We start from the raw sequence: 20,082 nt of genomic DNA on the forward strand, positions 1-20,082 counted from the left end.
AGATAATAGAACTCCTTTACCATTAGCAAAATTGGCACCTCACTGTAACCTTTGGGACAGGAATCTGAAACCAGAGATAAACAATTCCTTCATGGGCTAAACAATTCCTTCATGGGCAGACATCAATTTTGGTCATGAGGACCATTCAGAGAGCATAGGAGATCTGCTTGCTAGAACAAAAAATAATACTTTCTCTGTGCATAAGGTCAAAAATAATAACAGAATTTTAACATATTACTCTATTATCTGTGCATTGCCTCCAACAAGATTTTCCTAGAAGTACATGAAAAATCTTCAATCATCAGTGGCCTACAAGGTTAAAAAAAAAAAAAAAAAGGTGATCAAGAACATATGAAAATAACTAGGACATTAAATATCATCAAATGGCCAGTTTTCATTTATTTTGAAAACTATGCAAAGACACCAGACAGTTTTAAAAAGGGTACAGTTAATATTTTATTATCATCACTTATCAGATGGCAGTTAGGTATACAGTCTTCATACTTGATCCTTCCTTTTTGTAAATAAAAAAAATTACAAGTTTTAAACAGCCAAAGGCTGGTCATGTCTTCAGAAAACATGATTAGATTAATTCATTAATGGTGGCTTCAAGTTTTTCCTTATTAGCTCCAGAAAATTCACCCACCTGTTGAGAGAATATTGAATTGCCATTAGATGTAGCATTGCATCCCTATTTTGTATATCAGATATGACCACAGAACGGGCCTGGGGAGGAGAGGAAGTATAAGCGTATTTAAAATTTACATCCATTTACATTTTTAACTTTAACTTTAAAGTTAAAAACAAACAAAAACAAAAACCCCTCAAAAGTCAAGACTCAGTTTTTTTTACACAAATACCTCTGAACAAAGATAAATGCACTGTGATATAAACATGAAGCACCAATCACAGGGATTAATCACCAAATCCCTGTGATTTTAGTTTTAGCAAAGATCAATTATCAATGAGATGTCACATTATGTACTTACTGAAGAATGACATATTTAAATATTCTTAAAAGGAAAAAACAGGGATGTGCTTCCCAATGTGAAGAGTAAGTCACTTCAGTTTCTTCTTTTATATATCATGCTTTCTTATTAATTACCCAGCTGGTTTTCTTCAAGGTCAGATGTACCTACCTTCTGTCCCTTTTTAAAAAACTGGAAGGTTGGCATGCATTTGACTTCACACTCTGAAGCAACATCCTGGGGGGAAGGAGGTGTAGAAAGAAGATTAAAAATAAGACCATGAGGAGTGCTGAGCTCTGGTACCTGTGATCTAAAACCAGATTCTTTTTCTTGTTATATACCCAGAACTCAGTGCCAATTTTTATATGCTTAAACAAGGACTACAATGGCAGCACAAAAGCCAAATTGGTTATATTCTCAATTAAAGTTCTAACTAATACGTACTCTCACCTTTGAGAGATACTAGAATCAGATACTACACAGTGACTCAAATTGTTTAATCGAATTATTCCCAGTTGTACTGGAGTGAGGTACATAGATGATGATCATAAAGGCAAGAGTTAGGGAGAAGAAAAACTTATTTACAAAGGACTTGTTCAAGAATAAAGTCATGGTGATCTACAGGGACAGCTCCACACTGGTATTTCTGTTATTGTCTTATAACCCCTACCTCTCAACACCTGTTCACACCAGGTTTGGTGGGGGGAATGCCATGAAAAGGATTTGGTTTGGACAAGAGTTTCAAGTGAACAGGTACATTAGGGATCAAATACATCAGCTTGGCACTGCAAAGAGGATCAGGAGAGAAGTGAAGAAAGAACCACACAGCCCTAACTAAGCAGCAAAAGCTGTGGAGGACACCAACCACGGAGGCAGAACTCTGAGAAGCAGACCACGGAAACCAAAGAACTTTCACAGGAAAGGAAGGAAGGTCAGCTAAAAACACTGTGGTGACTTCCAGTTGGGGATTTGGGAGTAAGGGGCATGGGAATTAAAAATGGAGTGGTCCTAGGACTTCCCTGGCAGTCCGGTGGTTAAGACTTCGAGCTTCCACTGTAGGGGGCATGGGTTCGATCCCTGGTTGGGGAACTAAGATCCCATATGCCAGGCTGCATGCCTGCCCCCCCCCGCCAAAAAAAAAAGAGCGGTTCCTAGATTGAGCCACCAGTCAATGGTAGCACACCAGACTAACTTCACCTGTTCCTCTGACGAGCAGAAAAGTGTGGTTTTACATCTTTATGAAATTGCACGTTTCCTGTTGCCAGTTTGGGCAGGAAGGGTGGTGGACACTGCTGTTTCCAGATAACCTTTACTTTTTCTTTAAATGCTGGGCAACAAGAAGCACAAGGGCAGTAATGGCTGCAATAAAACGGCTAGTATGTACTGAATGTCTACCATATTCCAGGCACTAAGTACTCACTGAAAGCAACAGTCATAAGGAAATTCCCAAGGACCTGTGATAAGACCATCCAAATGAAGATCATAACATTTTAATTGTACCCATTTACAATTCCAGAAATTCCCTTGTAGTCTGAGAATCCAGGATGGAAAATCGGGCGGAGCGTTGACAGGAAGATGATGAGCTGCATGTGTCAAGGTTCTGGACCTCGAGGAGGAGTAATCGGGAAACCAGAAGATGACACGTTAGAAGGGTCGAAGGACTGGTTTAGCTAAAAGGTTGGAAACTGGTTGTCTAGGGGGCTGAAGCTGGTCTAGATATGTTACTTGGTTCATGTAAATGCTTAAAAAAAAAATCTCTGAATTGTTTGAAGATTTGGGAACACTGGGCCGGCCCCTCCCAGCACTTGGAGAGCAGCAGTTTACTGCAGTCCCTTCCCTGTCTCTTCCTGACACTTGGAAGCCACCAGTTGGATACCATCTTTCATGCAAGCAGCTGGCAGAAGCCTCAAAAGAGGTGGGTGTTAGTTTTGTTTTTATAGTACCCACAGTGGAAGGGCTGTGGTCTGGAAAGTGTGAGCCACCCTTTCCGCCACTTCTAATCATAGAAACGTACTGGGGGTGCAACTGACCTGCATCACATATAAAAAGCATGCAAAACAGGACCTGGAGATAAGTAAGGAAGAAGGAGTACAAGGACCTTGAGCTCACCTCCTCTCTCGAGCACACCAACATCACAACTCATTGTTAAACAACCATCGACAAAGACTGGAACCTACCAAAAAAGATACTCCACATCCAAAGACAACAGGACCTGGATACTGATCACAACCTTCAGATGAAAACGCTAATCCCAAAGCCTTATCAGCAGAAAATACAGGGTCCCAATCAATGGAAATGATAGTCTAATTGCCGTTCTCAGATTCTGGATGCCTTATACCTCTCCTAGCCAGAGCTTAGCATTCCTGCATTGGTACAACTGCCTAACTTACAATAAAATAAGACAAAAAACTAGAAACAAGATAAATGCTCAGAAGTGGTGTCAATGCTTTGAGAAAGACTTGAAGTGTTTTGTAAGTCATGTTCATACGTTTTACGTCTTAAAATTGCAGTCAAGGGATTCCCTGGTGGTGCAGTGGTTAAGAATCTGCCTGCCAATGCAGGGGACACGGGTTTGAGCCCTGGTCCGGGAAGATCCCACATGCTGTGGAGCGCCTAGAGCCCGTGCTCCGCAACGAGAAGCCACTGCAATGAGAAGCCCGCGCACCACAATGAAGAGTAGCCCCCGCTTGCCGCAACTAGAGAAAGCCCACGCGCAGCAACGAAGACCCAGCACAGCCAAAAAAAAGAAAAAAATTGCAGTCAAGTCTTTACATGGTAAAATTTTAAAGCATTAAGAATTCTCTCTCATTGGGTAAGAAAGGGATTTTTTTTTTAAAGGTGACGCAGGATTCTGTACCATAATTGAATCCACCGCACTGGGCTTTTAGGTTACGCACATTCTTGTGAATAAATTCAGATGCGTCCCAGGGCAAAAAACCTTAAAGTTGCTCGGTTTAAGAAGATCATTTTCAATTTTAATTATTTAGGTAAGTATAATCTCACCTTTTTATGATCCGAAAGCTGTCACTGTATTGGATGGATCATTTTAACTCATCTGCTGGTCGATAATGTAAAAGGCTCAGATTTTGCCTAAGCATCTCTACACTATGGTTCAATCCCCACCCATGAAAGTAAGCATTGCTAAGGGAATGAAAATATTCACTTTACGGGCTCTAGATACACATGATTAAACCACGTCCCAATTTGAATGTGTCAGTTTATCAGTATGTATCATGATTTTTGACATCCAGTTTAAGACTTTGCATGTAACAGGATCCATCTGCCCTTCCCTACGCCAGTCACTGAAAGCATGTACTCTGTTGGATTTAGAAAGAGACTCCAGTTCTGTGAGTGAACTGTTCAGGCTCATTTCTGCCATGGCCACAGAGAAAAACAGTTAATCAAATTCTTGAGAATATAAGAACTGGGGCAGTTAATGTGATTGACAGTGTATCACTTCTACGTGTCCAGTGTTTTCTAGAATTTTTATGTTTGGACTTCTTCTAGATTGTATCTGGGGGTAAAGAATGAGGTAGAGATGCAACATCTTAACCCCAAATGGTTAATTGTTAAGACATGGTTTAATAGATTCGATTCTACTTTTTTGGACTTTTTAGTCTTGTCCATGGATCTACATACCTACTCTGGTTACAACACCACACGGTTTTAATTATTGCTGCTAATGTACTTTATGGGGCCTGCTCTTTCCCATCCTCTATGACTTCCCTCCTAATTAGTTTTTCAAAATACTTTCCAGGATTTTCCTGACTACATTATTTCAGAATGTTATGAACAATTTCCCAAAAATGTTGGATGAATCTAAGAGTACCAACTAGAATTTTAATACCGAGTCAACATCCTGGAAGACAGTATATACCCATCTAGTAAAATCTTTTATGGACCTCAGTAAAGGTTAGTTCTATAACTAATATTTGATCTCTACTGCCTCTGTTACTTTTTTTCTTTTGTTTTCTATTGTTCTATGGACCAATTTGCCCACTCCTGTAGTGATTTGAAAGGCATGAACACTTAAAAATTAAGTAAGTTACCTTTGAGGTTTTAAAAACATTCTTGATCTCAAGTTTATCACTTCCCTCATTTAAAAACAGAAAGCTAGCCACTCTCTAATGACAGACCCAGGTCCTGCCATTTTTTAAAAAATAAACAATCTGGAACTTGTGTAGTCATATAAACACTGCCATAATCAGGATACAGAAGTCTTCCCGCACTCCCATAAAACTTCCTCAGTAGCTTCTCTGTGGTCAAACACTCCCCCTTAGCCCACCCCCACACTCCGTTCTCCATCCCTATAGTTTTAGCCCATCTCAGATTTTTATTAGTTTTTATTAGTAACTGTAACTAGGCTACATTTTACCTTATTAACTTTTGTTTCATTGGTTTCTAGCTCAGCACTCTGTATAGCCAAAATAACTTTAAAATCTGCTGTTGTCACCTGTTATTAACTCATTCCTGGCTGTTCTCATAATGGAAACACATGGCATCCTAAAAGGTTGCAAAACTATCAGGCCTAAGTTACTTTGTTTCTTTTGAGCTTATAAGTATCACACTCTGTAGAGCTGGGAGTAGAGTCTGCTGTTAAGGAAATAAGATCAGTCTATCATTTTCAAAAGTAGTATTCACACTTCGCTATGCACACACAGTTGTTTTGTGTGTGTACCACATTATATGTCCATGCCTCCTAACTGTCCATTTGAATCTATTACACCTAAAAGATAATCTATTCCAGCCCAAGTGTTCAGCGATTTTTCTATTAAAACTAGGTGTTGTTTGCCCCAAAGATACTATAAACATTAAGTACCCTGAGTCTGCATGGACAGGAATTATCTGCATTAAAAATATAAAAACAAATTCAGTCCTAAACTATTCCATCTATTTTAATGATATGATCTAATACTCAAAATAATGAACTGATGTCATTTTTACCCCTCATCTGATTCTTTTCGAGCCAAAATCAGGGGATGGTTTTACCTACAGCGTTCCAAAGCAACAAAAAGAAGATCCAGTCATGTAATTCATAAATTCCATGGGGGAAAAACAACTCATGGATTGATAATGAACTCCTTATTGTTTCAATCACCTGCCTTGCTAACTCTGCTGAATGGCCAGGTAAGTAGGAACTGACAGACTATTGCTATGAGTATGGGGTGACCAAAGGGTTCTGGAATTCAATTTTTAATGCTGCAAAAGGTTGATAAGGCTATTTAGGTGGTGTAATAGTTGTCATTAAGAGTATTAAAACCCACCCCCGACACACAAAATCATACGTTGCTGAAAGTGAAAGGTCCCCAACTTATAAGAAGGTCACTTCAAGGTCTAGAGGTCTACATACTTTCAGGGTGATGATGAGGATGACAACCATGTCTAAAGGAGGGGCTGTCATATTGAAGTCTGGGCCTGCTCTGCACACCTACTTCCCAAAGGTTTTGGATTGAGGCAGAAAGCATTGGTCTTGGACCCAGCACCGTACAGGGGCCAAATCCACAGGCTCTGCCTCAATTGACCTTTTTTTTTTTTTTTTGGCTGTACGCGGGCCTCTCACTGTTGTGGCCTCTCCTGTTGCAGAGCACAGGCTCCGGACGCGCAGGCTCCGTGGCATGTGGGATCTTCCTGGATCGGGGCACGAACCCGTGTCCCCTGCATGGGCAGGCGGACTCTCAACCACTGCGCCACCAGGGAAGCCCTCAATCGGCCTTTTACCCTTCTGTGTTGCAGTCCCATTATCTGTTCGGGGGGATGCTGATAAAAAATAGCTCTCATGGTTACTGCCTGGATGAAATGATACAATGTAGGCAGAGGGCTTAGTGCAGCCTCTAGCATATGTTAGTACTTCCAAATAAAAATGTATTCACTTGTTGTCTGATAGGGTCAGTACCAGTTTCTTTAGTCCCTTCCAGGTGCCATTTTCACCTGGCTAAGGTGACGAGATTTAAAAAAATAAGTTAGGTTAAAATAGGGAGCAAGAGTTTTTTCACAAACACATGCTGTCTACTCTTACTTAAAACAAAAACCCAGGGCTTCCCTGGTGGTGCAGTGGTTGGGAGTCCGCCTGCCGATGCAGGGCACGTGGGTTCGTGCCCCAGTCTGGGAAGATCCCACATGCTGCGGAGTGGCTGGGCCCGTGAGCCATGGCCGCTGAGCCTGCGCGTCCGGAGCCTGTGCTCCGCAACGGGAGGGGCCACAACAGTGAGAGGCCCGCGTACTGGAAAAAACCAAAAACCCAGGACACATCAGAATAACTTGACAACCATACCAATTCATTGATTCTTCACCTACCACAGGTCAGACAGGTGTGCTGATAAAGAGGAAACAAAGGCGAATAAGACAGGGTCCCTGATCCCAAGAAACTGACAGACTAATGAAGGACAGACACAAAGATCATTACAGTAATCACTAAGCTTACTGAATGCTTATCGTGCGCCAGGCACTGCTCTAAGCACTTCACAGGTCTTATCTCACGTGATCCTGACAAGTGCCTTAAGATGCTGGATTAACTGCCATTTAACAGAGGCTCAACCTGAGGCACAGAACAGATAACTTCACCAAGCCCACAGAGCTAATAAGGGACACGATCCTCCCACTGGACAACCATCAATCCACGAAAAAGAGGAGCAGAGGACACCAGGGGGACACAGAGGAAGGGAACAAACCTAGTCTGGGCATAAAAGGGAGTAAACTAGAGGAGAATTCCTGGAGAGGATGTGAAGCTTAAGTCAAGGAGCTTGTCCGGCAAGAAAGAAAGATGAGAAATGTGCTGGGAATAAACAATGTGGTACTGGGAGGTGCCCACAGGCTTAGAAAATACTGCCATATGTTCCCCCACGCCCGGCCCCACCCTTTTTATAGACCCTTCTGGACCTTTTGCAGGATTTCCATGTTTGCTCAGTGAGTAATCAACCTTACAAGGTTGGTGGGGGCAGGTATTAAGATCTGGTCATAGAAGAACCAAGGTTCAAGGGATACGAGAATGAGCCTAGAGCAGAAGTCACTGGGCCAGGACCGGAAGCCAGGTCTAGCACCTTTGTTGCCACTTCATACCCTAACCCACTCCTGCCCTGCTGGGGCTAAGCAAACCTGCCCACACACGTTTAAATCCCTGCTCTGCTACTTACTAACTGTAACTCCACGGTCAACCTGGGCATGATGACAGGACAAAGGATTAAATGAATCCATACTTGTTATGCACAAAGAACAGTGCGCCTGGTCCCAAGTGCTAAACGAGCATTTGTTAAATTAAACCAATCTTGAAATGTTCCTCCCAATTCTTCTCTCAGCTCTCTAATCAGGCATCTTGGTGTTCGGTCTCTTCAATTTCTGTTTGTTGAGCATCTCAGAATGTTAGGTAGATTACTTGGGCTTTTAGAATGACAGGTGACTAGTAAAGATGGGTAACAGATGCCTTAACCATTTTATTTTAGGATGTGATGTACTTAGCTCCTGACATCTAGGATTAAGCTCATAATTGGCACAATTACCCGTGCTTTTGAAATAAACTTTTTAACTAGGGTTGTAGTTCCAGTGTTGTAATTCTAGTGTTTTACTTATTTGTGAGAACAAGCAATGTGTAATTCAGAGAAAAAGGCCAATGCAAAGAGCTCAACATTATTCCACATTTCCAGCCACATACCTGACAGTCATCCACATCTACTTCGAGGAACACTACGTTGGAATACTTTTCAGAGAGAGACTAGAAAAGTAGAAAAAAAATCCACAAAGATTTAGCAGTGGGTAATGGCAGCCAACACACTCAAGATTCTTAAATGGAAACTTAAAAGTAGGGACTAAAGATCCCAATATTTAGGGACAGGTAAGCATAAAAGACATTTTCCCTGAATCAAATTCTCCTTGGTATAAAATAACTTGAAACATCAACTCTGATTCCTGAACTTCAAATAGGGCCCATGTTTCACTGTGAAGAAAAACAAAACCACTTAAGCCAACCAAATTAACTTCTGAAAGTTGTCTTCAATAGGCTGTATGTGTCAAACCTAAACTGTTATGCTATGATTTTTTAGACCAAAGATCCGACAACAACAAAACCTCTAACTGTCCTGCTTTCCTAGCTTTGTGACCACCAACCCCAGACACACAAATAGTTTACAAAAGCAGAAGTTGGCTAATGAATACTTACATGAAAGAAAGGCTTGATCATTTTGCAAGGCCCACACCACGTGGCTGAGAAGTCGACTACTACGAGTTTCTCTCCTGCACTGTTCAAGGCTTCCTGAAAAGCATACTAAGGGAAAGAGAAAAGCAGATGTTAAGTTACGTTTATTTCCAAAAGCCCTGATAAAATGCGACACAAAACAATTTGGAGGTTCTGCTTTCAGGGCCTATTTTTTTAATAAAAAAAGGAAAACAAAGCAAATAAATTGTCTGAAGAAATCCTACTGTGGCGTGATGTTATTTGATGAGATGAAACAAGTATGATGTATACAGGGTATCCATATTCATGTCTTCATAAATATAAAATATTGTCAAGCTAAATGAAAGGAAAATAAAAACATTTGTACTAAAAATGTTTCCACATCTGGACTTCCCTGGTGGCGCAGTGGTTAAGAATCCACCTGCCAATGCAGGGGACACGGGTTCGAGCCCTGGTCTGGGAAGATCCCACGTGCTGTGGAGCAACTAAGCCTGTGCGCCACAACTACTGAGCCTGCATGCCACAACTACTGAAGCCCATGTGCCCAGAGCCCATGCTCTGCAACAAGAGAAGCCACCGCAATGAGAAGCCCGCACACCGCAATGAAGAGTAGCCCCCGCTGGCCACAACTAGAGAAAGCCGGCGAGCAGCAATGAAGACGCAACGCAGCCAAAAAAATATAAAAACATAAATTTATAAAAAAAAGTTTCCATATCAAATCTAGGCATAACATATGGTAGACATTCACTAAATGCTCATTGACTGACCCAACGAATCACACTTCAATTGAATAAGTCACAAAGGCACAGAATCTTGCAACTAAAACACCACAAGTTATTTTAAAAACTAAAACTTTTTGATTAAGCTAATATTGTCTATGGTAGAACATCCAAAAGGTCAAAAAAATAAATATCAAGGAAAAGAACCTTCTCCACACCCTTACACCCACTGTTGACATTAAGCATATGTCCCTATACTCTTTTTAGTGGAGTTTCCAGAATTGAGATCATACATACTATCGTTGATTTCTGCCTTCATTGTTGACCAAATGAAAGTTTTAGTCCCTTATGAAGGGAATTTTCTTTGTTATTTTTCGTAAGCCATGCTTGTTGAATAAAATTCCACCAGTAGAAATGATCAAGAAATCCCTTACCACCAACCTCCCTGAATAATTTACCAATGGTTTTGATACTGTAACCCTAGCAACCTAACCTTCTAATTAACAAGGGACGACTCTTTTTTAACCACAGTCAGTCAGCTGGTGCTGACCCAAAGCAAGGCCATGAAGAGAAATCAAAACACAAACGTCTATATCTGAAGTCTCGGTTTTCTTCACGGGGAAAAATGCCACTCACACTGGTTTAATTAAAAACCAGCACCACCACCCCCCCTCCTTTGAAAGCTAAGAATCAGATCAGATTTGGTCCAAGTAAAGAAGAAAGTAAATAATGCACCGTTAACGAAAAAAAAACTAAAGTGAATTCCTCTGAAGTTACTGCTCTAGATTTCTAATTTCTGCCTGTTTATTGGGGAAAACAATTCACAAATGGTGTTTCCTGGAATGGGTAGGTCATGACTTCTGTACTCGTTTCAGTTATGCAGGTACAAACCTGCATACAAATAAACACACCACACCTTTGGGCCTGGGGAGGTGTGTGTGTGTAGTGGAGGGTGCACACAGAGAGTAAGAAGTACAGAAATTGTTTTCCCAAAGCATCACCGATTTTTTTCCAGATGAATTTCCTTCAAAGCCTTCCCTAATGTGATTTTTTTAGGTCAAACCAGCCATTCTTTACTGCAAGATCCAGGTAAGACAGGGAAATAAAGATTGACAACGTCTGGTCAGATGAATCCATGGTTTTGTAAACATGGTTGGCCCTCAGTAAATACAGGTGAGGTTACTCTCAACCTGGAATATTTTTCAGCAATAACTTTTGGCTTCACTGAACATGAGTCACAGAGCCAGGTATATGTAGAACTTCATGACAAGTTCTATCCTCTGGATACTAAAGTTTGCCTACAACAGACATCAGTGTGAAAATGATTGAATACTATGTGACTAAGAAGCCAACCATAATCTCTAGCTCCCAGAAACTACCAGTGAGGATTGATAAAGGTCCCCATCACTAACACAAACATTCTGAAAACAAAACAATGTATTTGGGGCAGATAAATAAGAGCAGCACCTAGCATCTCTTTTCTTAAACACACCCATTCCAAAGGTAATCAACAGGCATAAGAGTGGTTTGTAAAAAAGCATTCAGCAAAGTGCCTGTGTGTTAAAGTTGGGAGTTCAAGAAAAGGCAGCAGGGACGTCCCTGGTGGCGCAGTGGTTAGGAATCCACCTGCCAACGTAGGGTACATGGGTTCAAGCCCTGGTCCGGGAAAATCCCATGTGCCGAGGAGCAAATAAGCCCGCGCGCCACAACTACTGAGCTTGCACTCTAGAGCCCGTGAGCCACAACTACTGAGCCCAAGTGCCACAACTACTGAAGCCTGTGCGCCTAGAGCCCGTGCTCCGCAACAAGAGAAGCCACTGCAATGAGAAGCCCATGCACCACAACGAAGAGTAGCCACTGCTCAACACAACTAGAGAAAGCCTGTGCACAGCAACAAAGACCCAACAGACAAAACTAATAAATAAATTTAAAATACGTATATATAAAATGAGTAACAATCCTGCAGCCTGTGGAACAAAAACCACATTCACAGAAAGACAGACAAAATGAAAAGGCAGAGGGCTATGTACCATATGAAGGAACAAGATAACACCCCAGAACAACAACTAAATGAAGTGGAGATAGGCAACCTTCCAGAAAAAGAATTCAGAATGATAGTGAAGATGATCCAGGACCTCGGAAAAAGAATGGAGGCAAAGATCAAGAAGATGCAAGAAATGTTTAACAAAGACCTAGACAAATTAAAGAACAAACAGAGATGAACAATACAATAACTGAAATGAAAACTACACTAGAAGGAGTCAATAGCAGAATAACTGAGGCAGAAAAACGAATAAGTGATCTGGAAGAGAGAATGGTGGAATTCACTGCTGCAGAACAAAGAAAAAAGAATGAAAAGAAATGAAGACAGCATAAGAGACCTCTGGGACAACATTAAACAAAACAACATTCACATTATAGGGGTCCCAGAAGGAGAAGAGAGAGAGAAAGGACCAGAGAAAATATTTGAAGAGATTATAGTCAAAAACTTCCCTAACATGGGAAAGGAAATAGCCACCCAAGTCCAGGAAGCGCAGCAAGTCCCATATAGGATAAACCCAAGGAGAAACACGCCAAGACACATAGTAATCAAATGGGCAAAAATTAAAGACAAAGAAAACTTATTGAAAGCAGCAAGGGAAAAACGATAAATAACATACAAGGGAACTCCCATAAGGTTAACAGCTGATTTCTCAGCAGGAACTCTACAAGCCAGAAGGGAGTGGCATGATATACTTAAAGAGATGAAAGGGAAGAACCTTCAACCAAGATTACTCTACCCAGCAAGGATCTCATTCAGATTCGATGGAGAAATCAAAAGCTTTACAGACAAGCAAAAGCTAAGAGAATTCAGCACCACCAAACCAGCTCTACAGCAAATGCTAAAGGAACTTCTCTAAGTGGGAAACACAGGAGAAGAAAAGGACCTACAAAAAAAACCCAAAACAATTAAGAAAATGGTCATAGGAACATATATATCAATAATTACCTTAAACGTGAATGGATTAAATGCTCCAACCAAAAGACATAGGCTTGCTGAATGGATACAAAAACAAGACCCATATATATGCTGTCTACAAGAGACCCACTTCAGACCTAGGGACACATACAGAGACTGAAAGTGAGGGGATGGAAAAAGATATTCCATGCAAATGGAAATCAAAAGAAAGCTGGAGTAGCTATACTCATATCAGATAAAATAGACTTTAAAGTAAGGAATGTTACAAGAGACAAGGAAGGACACTACATAATGATCAAAGGATCAATCCAAAAAGAAGATATAAAAATTACAAATATATATGCACCCAACATAGGAGCACCTCAATATATAAGGCAACTGCTAACAGCCATAAAAGGGGAAATCAACATTAACACAATAATAGTGGGGGACTTTAACACCTCACTTACACCAATGGACTGATCATCCAAAATGAAAATAAATAAGGAAACAGAAGCTTTAAATGACACAATAGACCAGATAGATTTAACTGATATTTATAGGACATTCCATCCAAAAACAGCAGATTACACTTTTTTCTCAAGTGCGCATGGAACATTCTCCAGGACAGATCACACCTTGGGCCACAAATCAAGCCTCAGTAAATTTAAGAAAACTGAAATCATATCAAGCATCTTTTCTGACCACAACACTATGAGATTAGAAATGAATTACAGGGGAAAAAAATGTAAAAAAACACAAACACGTGGAGGCTAAACACTACGTTACTAAATAACCAAGAGATCACTGAAGAAATCAAAGAGGAAATTTAAAAATACCTAGAGACAAATGACAATGAAAACACGACGATCCAAAACCTATGGGATGCAGCAAGAGCAGTTCTAAGAGGGAAGTTTATAGCTATACAAGCCTACTCAAGAAACAAGAAACATCTCAAACAATCTAACCTTACACCTGAAGGAACTAGAGAAAGAAGAACAAACAAAACCCAAAGTTAGCAGAAGGAAAGAAATCATAAAGATCAGAGCAGAAAAAAATGAAATAGAAATAAAGAAAACAATAGCAAGGATCAATAAAACTAAAAGCTGGTTCTTTGAGAAGATAAACAAAATTGACAAACCATTAGCCAGACTCATCAAGAAAAAGAGGGAGAGGACTCAAATCAATAAATTTAGAAACGAAAAAGAAGTTACAACAGACACCGCAGAAATACAAAGCATCCTAAGAGACTACTACGAGCAACTCTATGCCAATAAAATGGCCAACCTGGAAGAAATGGACAAATTCTTAGAAAGGTATAACCTTCCAAGACTGAACCAGGAAGAAACAGAAAATATGAACAAACCAATCACAAGTAATGAAATTGAAACTGTGATTAAAAATCTTCCAACAAACAAAAGTCCACGACCAGATGGCTTCACGGGTGAATTCTATCAAACATTTAGAGAAGAGCTAACACCCATCCTTCTCAAACTCTTCCAAAAATTGCAGAGGAAGGAACACTCCCAAACTTATTCTATGAGGCCATCATCACCCTGATACCAAAACCAGACAAAGACACTACAAAAAAAGAAAATTACAGACCAATATCACTGATGAATATAGATGCAAAAATCCTCAACAAAATACTAGCAAACAGAATCCAACAACACATTAAAAGGATCATACACCATGATCAAGTGAGATTTATCCCAGGGATGCAAGGATTCTTCAATATATGTAAATCAATCAATTCAATACACCATATTAACAAATTGAAGAAGAAAAACCATATGATCATCTCAATAGATGCAGAAAAAGCTTTTGACAAAATTCAACACCCATTTATGATAAAAACTCTCCAGAAAGTGGGCATAGAGGGAACCTACCTCAACATAATAAAGGCCATATACGACAAACCCACAGCAAACATCATTCTCAATGGTGAAAAACTGAAAACATTTCCTCTAAGATCAGGAACAACACAAGGATGTCCACTCTCACCACTATTATTCAACATAGTTTTGGAAGTTTTAGCCACAGCCATCAGAGAAAAGAAATAAAAGGAATACAAATTGGAAAAGAAGAAGTAAAACTGTCACTATTTGCAGATGACATGATACTATATATAGAGAGAATTCTAAAAATGCCACCAGAAAACTACTAGAGCTAATCAATGAATTTGGTAAAGTTGCAGGATACAAAATTAATGCACAGAAATCCCTTGCATTCCTATACACTAATGATGAAAAATCTAAAAGAGAAATTAAGGAAACACTCCCATTTCCCACTGCAACAAAAAGAATAAAATACCTAGGAATAAACCTAGCTAAGGAGACAAAAGACCTGTATGCAGAAAACTATAAGACACTGATGAAAGAAATTAAAAATGATACCAAGAGATGGAGAGATATACCATGTTCTTGGATTGGAAGAATCAACATTGTGAAAATGACGATACTGCCCAAAGCAATCTACAGATTGAATGCAATCCCTATCAAATTACCAATGGCATTTTTTACGGAACTAGAACAAAAAATCTTAAAATTTGTATGGAGACACAAAAGACCCCGAATAGCCAAAGCAGTCTTGAGGGAAAAAAACGGAGCTGAAGGAATCAGACTCCTGACTTCAGACTATACTACAAAGCTACAGTAATCAAGACAATATGGTACTGACACAAAAACAGGAACATAGATCAATGGAACAAGATAGAAAGCCCAGCGATAAACCCATGCACCTATGGTCAACTAATCTATGACAAAGGAGGCAAGGATATACAATGGAGAAAAGACAGTCTCTTCAATAAGTGGTGCTGGGAAAACTGGACAGCTACATGTAAAAGAAGGAAATTAGAACACTCCCTAATACCATACACAAAAATAAACTCAAAATGGATTCGAGACCTAAATGTAAGACTGGACACTAGAAAACTCTTAGAGGAAAACATAGGAAGAACACTCTTTGACATAAATCACAGCAAGATGTTTTTTGATCCACCTCCTAGAGTAATGGAAATAAAAACAAAAATCAACAAATGGGACCTAATGAAATTTCAAAGCTTTTGCACAGCAAAGGAAACCATAAACAAGACGAAAAGACAACCCTCAGAATGGGAGAAAGTATTTGCAAACGAATCAATGGACAAAGGATTAATCTCCAAAATATATAAACAGCTCATGCAGCTCAATATTAAAGAAACAAACAACCCAATCCAAAAATGGACAAAAGACGTAAACAGACATTTCTCCAAAGAAGACATACAGACGGCCAAGAAGCACATAAAAAGCTGCTCAACATCACTAATTATTAGAGAAATGCAAATCAAAACTACAATGAGGTTTCACCTCACACCAGTTAGAATGGGCATCATCAGAAAATCTACAAACAACAAATGCTGGAGAGGGTGTGGAGAAAAGGGAACCCCTTGCACTGTTGGTGGGAATGTAAACTGATACAGCCACTATGGAGAACAGTATGGAGGTTCCTAAGAAACTAAAAATAGAATTACCATAGGATCCAGCAATCCCACTACTGGGCATATACCCAGAGAAAACCATAATTCAGAAAGACACATGCACCCCAATGTTCATTGCAGCACTATTTACAATAGCCAGGTCATGGAAGCAACCTAAATGCCCATCGAAATTGAGTCATTTGTTGAGACATGGATGGATCTAGAGACTGTCATACAGAGTGAAGTAAGTCAGAAAGAGAAAAACAAATATTGTACATTAATGCATGTATGTGGAACCTAGAAAAATGGTACAGATGAACCGGTTTGCAGGGCAGAAGTTGAGACACAGATGTAGGGAACAAATGTATGGACACCAAGGGGGGGAAATGGCACGGGGATGGGGATTGTGGTGTGCTGAATTGGGCGACTGGAATTGCCACGTACACACTGATGTGTATAAAACTGATGACTAATAAGAACCTGTTGGGGCTTCCTGGGTGGCGCAGTGGTTGAGAGTCCGCCTGCCGATGCAGGGGACACAGGTTTGTGCCCCAGTCCGGGAGGATCCAACGTGCCGCAGGGCGGCTGGGCCCGTGAGCCATGGCCGCTGGGCCTGCGTGTCCGGAGTCCGTGCTCCGCAATGGGAGAGGCCACGGCAGTGAGAGGCCCGCGTACCGCAAAAAAAAAAAGAACCTGCTGTATAAAAAAATAAATAAAATTAAATCTAAAAAATTTTTTTAAATGAATAAAATACTATTAGAAAAAAAGAAGAAAAGAAATGGCAGTGGCCATTCTTCAAAAAACTTGATTTCTTCCTCCTCACTTTTATAGTCCATTTACACACTTGGAGCTGAAATGGATCCCAGTGGCTCTAAACTACCAAAACCTCAGAGTTGTCTTGGATGGCCCACGGCACGAAGTCCATCAGGATGAAAAGCTAAAGTGTACTCAAAATTTACAAGAAACATTAGTTTAGCTTTTGATTGACTCTGGATCATAGTTTTGAACATCAACTAATTATCAGGGACTTTGGGCCCCAGGCCATAGTGCTTTTCTGGGTAATGAATTTCCTGTTACCCTTATACCTCTTGGTATTGATGAGGGGAGGAGGGTGTCACAATTACGAGAACTAAAATAGGGAAAGACTGAAATGTGCTCCAGGAACCAACTTTCTGCTTGTAGTGTTTGGATTCTGAAACAATTCATATAGACCAAAGATTTCTCACTCCTTTCATAGGTTTTCAGATGTTCTACTGATGAGGTCACCAGACTCTGCAGAAGACCACCCGCTCCTCCCCTCATAGACTGTTGTTTGTCACTCAGTAGACACTGAATAAAAATATGTGGAAAAAACTCAATATTAAGGCTCTCTCTTTTCTTTTCTTCTTTTTTTAAATAAATTTATTTATTTTTGGCTGCATTGGGTCTTCGTTGCTGCACATGGGCTTCTCTCTAGTTGCAGCGAGCGGGGGCACCTCTTCGTTGTGGTGCACAGGCTTCTCACTGCGGTGGCTTCTCTTGTTGCAGAGCATGGGCTCTAGGCGTGCTGGCTTCAGTAGTTGAGGCACACGGGCTTAGTTGCTCTGTGGCATGTGGGATCTTCTCGGACCAGGGCTCGAACCCATGTCTCCTGCACTGGCAGGCGGATTCTCAACCACTGCGCCACCAGGGAAGCCCAAGGCACTCTCTTTTCAACCAATGAAAAGATTGTTAATAAGTCATAAAAGGTTCACATCCCTTGACCCTGCACTCAAGACCCTAACCTGAGGAAACAGCCTGAACTCTGTATAAAGCCTTATGAACAGAAACATTCACTGAAGCGTGGAAAACTGCCCAAATGTCCAGCAATGTCTTCAGATATTGAAATGATCGCAAAAAGCTTCTAGTTACACGGAAAGTGTTCAGGCTAAATTAGACGACAAACACACAGCTCGGAAATAAAAACAACCTCAACTATTTTGTGGTTGCGTCTAGGAAATAGAAGATCTCTCTTCCCAAACTTTCTACAATGATCTTTATGTTTTCTGGTTGTAAAAGGAACAAAAAGATAAGGAACCATTAACAGACAAACTTCCATTTCCAAAGCTAACCCCAGCACCTAAACCAGGTCGGGGCACTCGACCCGCCTTTCCCCTGCTTTACTGGGGTGGGCGGTATCGCAGGGTAAACGGTTTCGTCCCACTGTTTGAACAACATCAGTTTTCTCCCACTCAGTTTTGTGCCTCAGCATTTAACATCCACTCCTTGAGGGGCCACAGTACACCAGACACTGTTAGGCTCTGAGTTTTCCAAGCAGGAGGGTATTAAGTTTGCAATAACTCTCGACATGGAACACTTTTTGTCTTGGGCATTCCTAAAAGGACAGAACCAGAAAGCCGACGAGCACACAACGGGGCGCGGCCGCTCTCAGGGGCACTCCTGGCTCTAGCGAAACCCACCGACCACGAAATTCACCGTGGGTGAATCACAGATGGGTAGGGCAGTGAAGGTCCCTGGGCCCAGCCTTGCGGACTGAGTCATTCCAAAGCCAGAGCTGCCGGAAACACGCCCTGCGCCGCAGGAGGAGGAGTCCCGAGGGCGCGGCCCGGACTTCACCTCCTTGACGCCACCTGGGCCTCTAGGGCCGGACTTGTACAAGCGAAAGGGTTCGGGGGGTGTCTCCAGCCCGGAACCGCTCCCTTCGCGCGGATGCAACACGCGTCAGCTCTGCGGCCGAGCAGTGCTGGAGGCAGCCGGGGGTGTCCGGCCTAAATCCACTCCCCAGGGAGCTTACTGCACCCAGCGCGGGTGGATCACGCCGCTCCCCGGGGAAAGTGGCAGCCAGCAAGCCCCGGCTTTCTCCAAGGAGCCCTCCACCTCCTTGCCCGGGCCCGTGTCCGGATACAAATGGGGGCCAAAGGCAGACTCCCTCCATCCTTCACCCAATCGCGGTTTCCCGGCTGGGGTGGGGAGGGGGCGGAGGCGCAACAGAGGACTCCAGGGCGCTCCCCACGCGCGTGCATCCCCCGGGCGCATAGGTTACCCGGACCTAGCCCTCCAGGGCACGCTCCACCGCCCCGGGAGCGCCCAGGTCCGGGCTCCTCGCAGTCCCAGGCCGAGTCGCCGCGTCCCCTTCCTCCAGGGATGCGAAGGGGCGGCCTGCCCACCTCCGGCCCACCGCCTACCCCACCTGCCGGCGCTGCGCGCCGCGCCCTGGCCGGCCCCGGAAAGCTTACCTTGCTCTCAATCTGCTTCACCATCTTGGCTGCTGCGGTCTGACTAGCGACCTTACACTGGAATACACGGAAGCGGACCCAAGGCGCCGGACGAAGCGTGGAGAGCGCGCAGCCCGCTTTCCCTTTATAGCAACGGTGGGCGGGGCGGGCGGGCGCGCGCGGCGTAAGTGTGGCGGGGGCGCGCCCGCTGGGGCCTCCAGGGCCCGCCTAGGAGTCTGGGCTACGCCCCGCCTCCCGGATGCGGCCGGACGGGGGCGGGACCGCCGGCAGGGGCGGGGTCGGAGGGGCAGGGCTGGGGCGGGCGCGGGGCGGAGCTCCTGGGAGTCCTCTGGACTGGAGACCTTCGGCGCCTCCCACCTGTACCCCACCTGGGAGTGGGGATGCGTGACGTAAAGGGCGCCTGCACTATGCATGGCGGGCGGAGGCCACCCAATGAGCTACAGGGTCACCTGGGAAGGGGCCAGCCAGGCCTTAATCGGACGCGCCCAGGCTCGAGAAGAGGCCACCTACGATTTCTCGGAAAGGCCCGTCGCACCCCTGCCCGCCAGCCCCGCGAACCCCACAAAATGCTGAGTAACGATCACCAGGAAGTGTTTCTGCTTGTGCACCTCCACCTCCTTA

General features: G+C 42.6%; 1 protein-coding gene across 2 annotated transcripts; it reads right to left on the bottom strand.

The window, feature by feature from the left end:
• Positions 1-377: 377 nt before the first annotated feature.
• On the bottom strand, positions 378-19,611 carry TXN (thioredoxin). Of its 2 annotated transcripts, XM_065878741.1 has the most exons (5): positions 19,462-19,611; positions 9,118-9,222; positions 8,614-8,673; positions 1,140-1,205; positions 378-646 (listed from the first exon to the last, which is right to left on the bottom strand). In XM_065878741.1, exons 1-5 carry the CDS (start codon positions 19,483-19,485, stop codon positions 584-586), a joined length of 318 nt encoding a protein of 105 aa, XP_065734813.1. In that variant the 5' UTR covers positions 19,486-19,611; the 3' UTR covers positions 378-583. The 2 variants fall into 2 exon arrangements, with proteins under 2 accessions (XP_065734813.1, XP_065734814.1); XM_065878742.1 differs by lacking the exon at positions 8,614-8,673 and having other exon boundaries at positions 584-646; positions 19,462-19,485.
• Between the last annotated feature and the right edge of the window lie 471 nt (positions 19,612-20,082).

Source organism: Phocoena phocoena, chromosome 6 (genome assembly GCF_963924675.1).
Source record: "Phocoena phocoena chromosome 6, mPhoPho1.1, whole genome shotgun sequence".
Classification (NCBI taxonomy): Eukaryota; Metazoa; Chordata; class Mammalia; order Artiodactyla; family Phocoenidae; genus Phocoena; species Phocoena phocoena.